We start from the raw sequence: 1,702 nt of genomic DNA on the forward strand, positions 1-1,702 counted from the left end.
ATAGCTGCTCACAATCACTTTGTATATACGTGTGTTTTTGAGTTTTTACTGCATGAGTTTCTTTTGCTTTGGTGTGAAGGCGTGTTTTTGCCCCTTATTATGCTTTCTCTTTCCTGCGCAGATGTCTCGTACTCCTTATGTTGGTTTCGCTGATGGTGCCTGCCGTAGTACTTGTAATTTGTCTTCGGCAGCGTGGGTGATCTACGATCCTCACGGGGAGTTGATAAACCTGCAGGGTGTATGCCTAGGTCGTACCACTAACAACGTTGCCGAGTACAGTGCTGTAATAGAATTAATTGCCGAAGCAGTTGACCTCGGCATCCGAGAGCTAGTGGTGAACCTGGACTCCCAGCTGGTTGTCCATCAATTCAACAGGCGATATTCCGTCAGAGACCAGCGCATATTAAGGTTGTACCTACGTGTAAGATTGTTAGAACGGAATTTCGATTACATTACTTATCAGCATATTCCGAGACGATTAAATACGTTGACTGATGCATTGGCAAATCGTGTATTAGATAGACATTTGCGAAACAGATAAACATCATACAAGGAAGGAAAGAACAGCATAGTAAGACCATAAGCATATGTAAATAAATCATTTCAAGCATAGTTTGCACGTGTGTGTTTTTAAGCTTGCATTAAACATATAAAATCCATGAGTCGAGTGTCGTGCAAATTCATACATAAGATCACAAATTGTACTGAACAAACGCATAACACAAGATAACACATCATCACATGTAACAACGACTCATCCAAAAATCGGTATGTATATATATATATATCGTGTGGCGCACTGAGGCGCTCAAAAATAGAAGTACATGTCCCAAAATCTCAATACATCTGAGTCATAATGTCTCAAAATAAACAGTGGAAATAAAACCTAGGTGACTAATCGGCTGGATGGTGCTCTCTGTAGTACACAGCCGCTCGTGCCACCCGCCTCAGAAGGCGGTGCACTCTGGGTTCCACACCCACTGTGTGGATCTGATGCTCCACAGGAACCTCCTCGACCCCCTGGAAGTCCGGCACCCCCTCCAGCAACCCCTCAAGGTTGCGAGCCACAATCTCTGGTGTGTTGGCCCCTGGAGGGGCTAAGGCCAAAGCTCCGGCTCCCGGGCCCTCTCTCCGTGCCGTGGCAGCCAGGCCAATCGGTCTAGTAGGCCCCACATCTGCATGACAAGACATTTATTAGGACATGTACATAAAAAGTTTAAAAACAATACAAAACTCAAAAGACAAAAAGTGTCATACCTGCATCATCCCACTGTTCACCCGGAGGCAGCACCAAGTCAGGATCATTGCGGAAATCCATCCCCGCATATGGCCAATCCTGTACGAAGATCTCCTGCTGGTCCAACCAGTCTCTGAAAAATGCCCCCCAGCTATGTGGTCAGCCGCCACCCCCACGTGGCATAATCCGAGCCCATCGTGAGGCCCTCGTCTCTCGAGGATCTCTGGGGGCATCCACAGCCATAGACTGCAGTCGCATGGCTGGTACTCGCTCCAGAATGAGCGGGACCAGGATCGATCCATAGCCGAACTGCTTCGTCTCCCCACGACGGCAGTTGCTCAATTGCCTCTTCATGTTGTTGGCCACTGCCGTGCACCAATCAAACACGGTAGGCTCGAGGCACTCGAGAGCTAGTAGGAGATGGGTCTTGGATGCCTCGTGATTCGCCATGCTACCTGCCACCCG

General features: G+C 48.1%; 1 protein-coding gene across 1 annotated transcript; it reads right to left on the reverse strand.

Annotated features, from left to right (window-relative positions):
• Positions 1-791: 791 nt before the first annotated feature.
• Positions 792-1,395, reverse strand: LOC149232662 (uncharacterized). Its single transcript, XM_089376535.1, has 2 exons — positions 1,258-1,395; positions 792-1,175 (listed from the first exon to the last, which is right to left on the reverse strand). Exons 1-2 carry the CDS (start codon positions 1,316-1,318, stop codon positions 895-897), a joined length of 342 nt encoding a protein of 113 aa, XP_089232661.1. The 5' UTR covers positions 1,319-1,395; the 3' UTR covers positions 792-894.
• Between the last annotated feature and the right edge of the window lie 307 nt (positions 1,396-1,702).

Source organism: Pinus tabuliformis, chromosome J (genome assembly GCF_031772625.1).
Source record: "Pinus tabuliformis cultivar Carrire ecotype Pingquan chromosome J, CPIR1, whole genome shotgun sequence".
NCBI lineage: Eukaryota > Viridiplantae > Streptophyta > Pinopsida > Pinales > Pinaceae > Pinus > Pinus tabuliformis.

Coding starts and splice junctions, on each gene's coding strand:
- LOC149232662 (XM_089376535.1), bottom strand. CDS start 1,318: ATGGATTTCCGCAATGATCCTGACTTGGTGCTGCCTCCGGGTGAACAG. Junction 1,176..1,257: donor TGAACAGTGGGATGATGCAG/GTATGACACTTT, acceptor CTTGTCATGCAG/ATGTGGGGCCTACTAGACCG.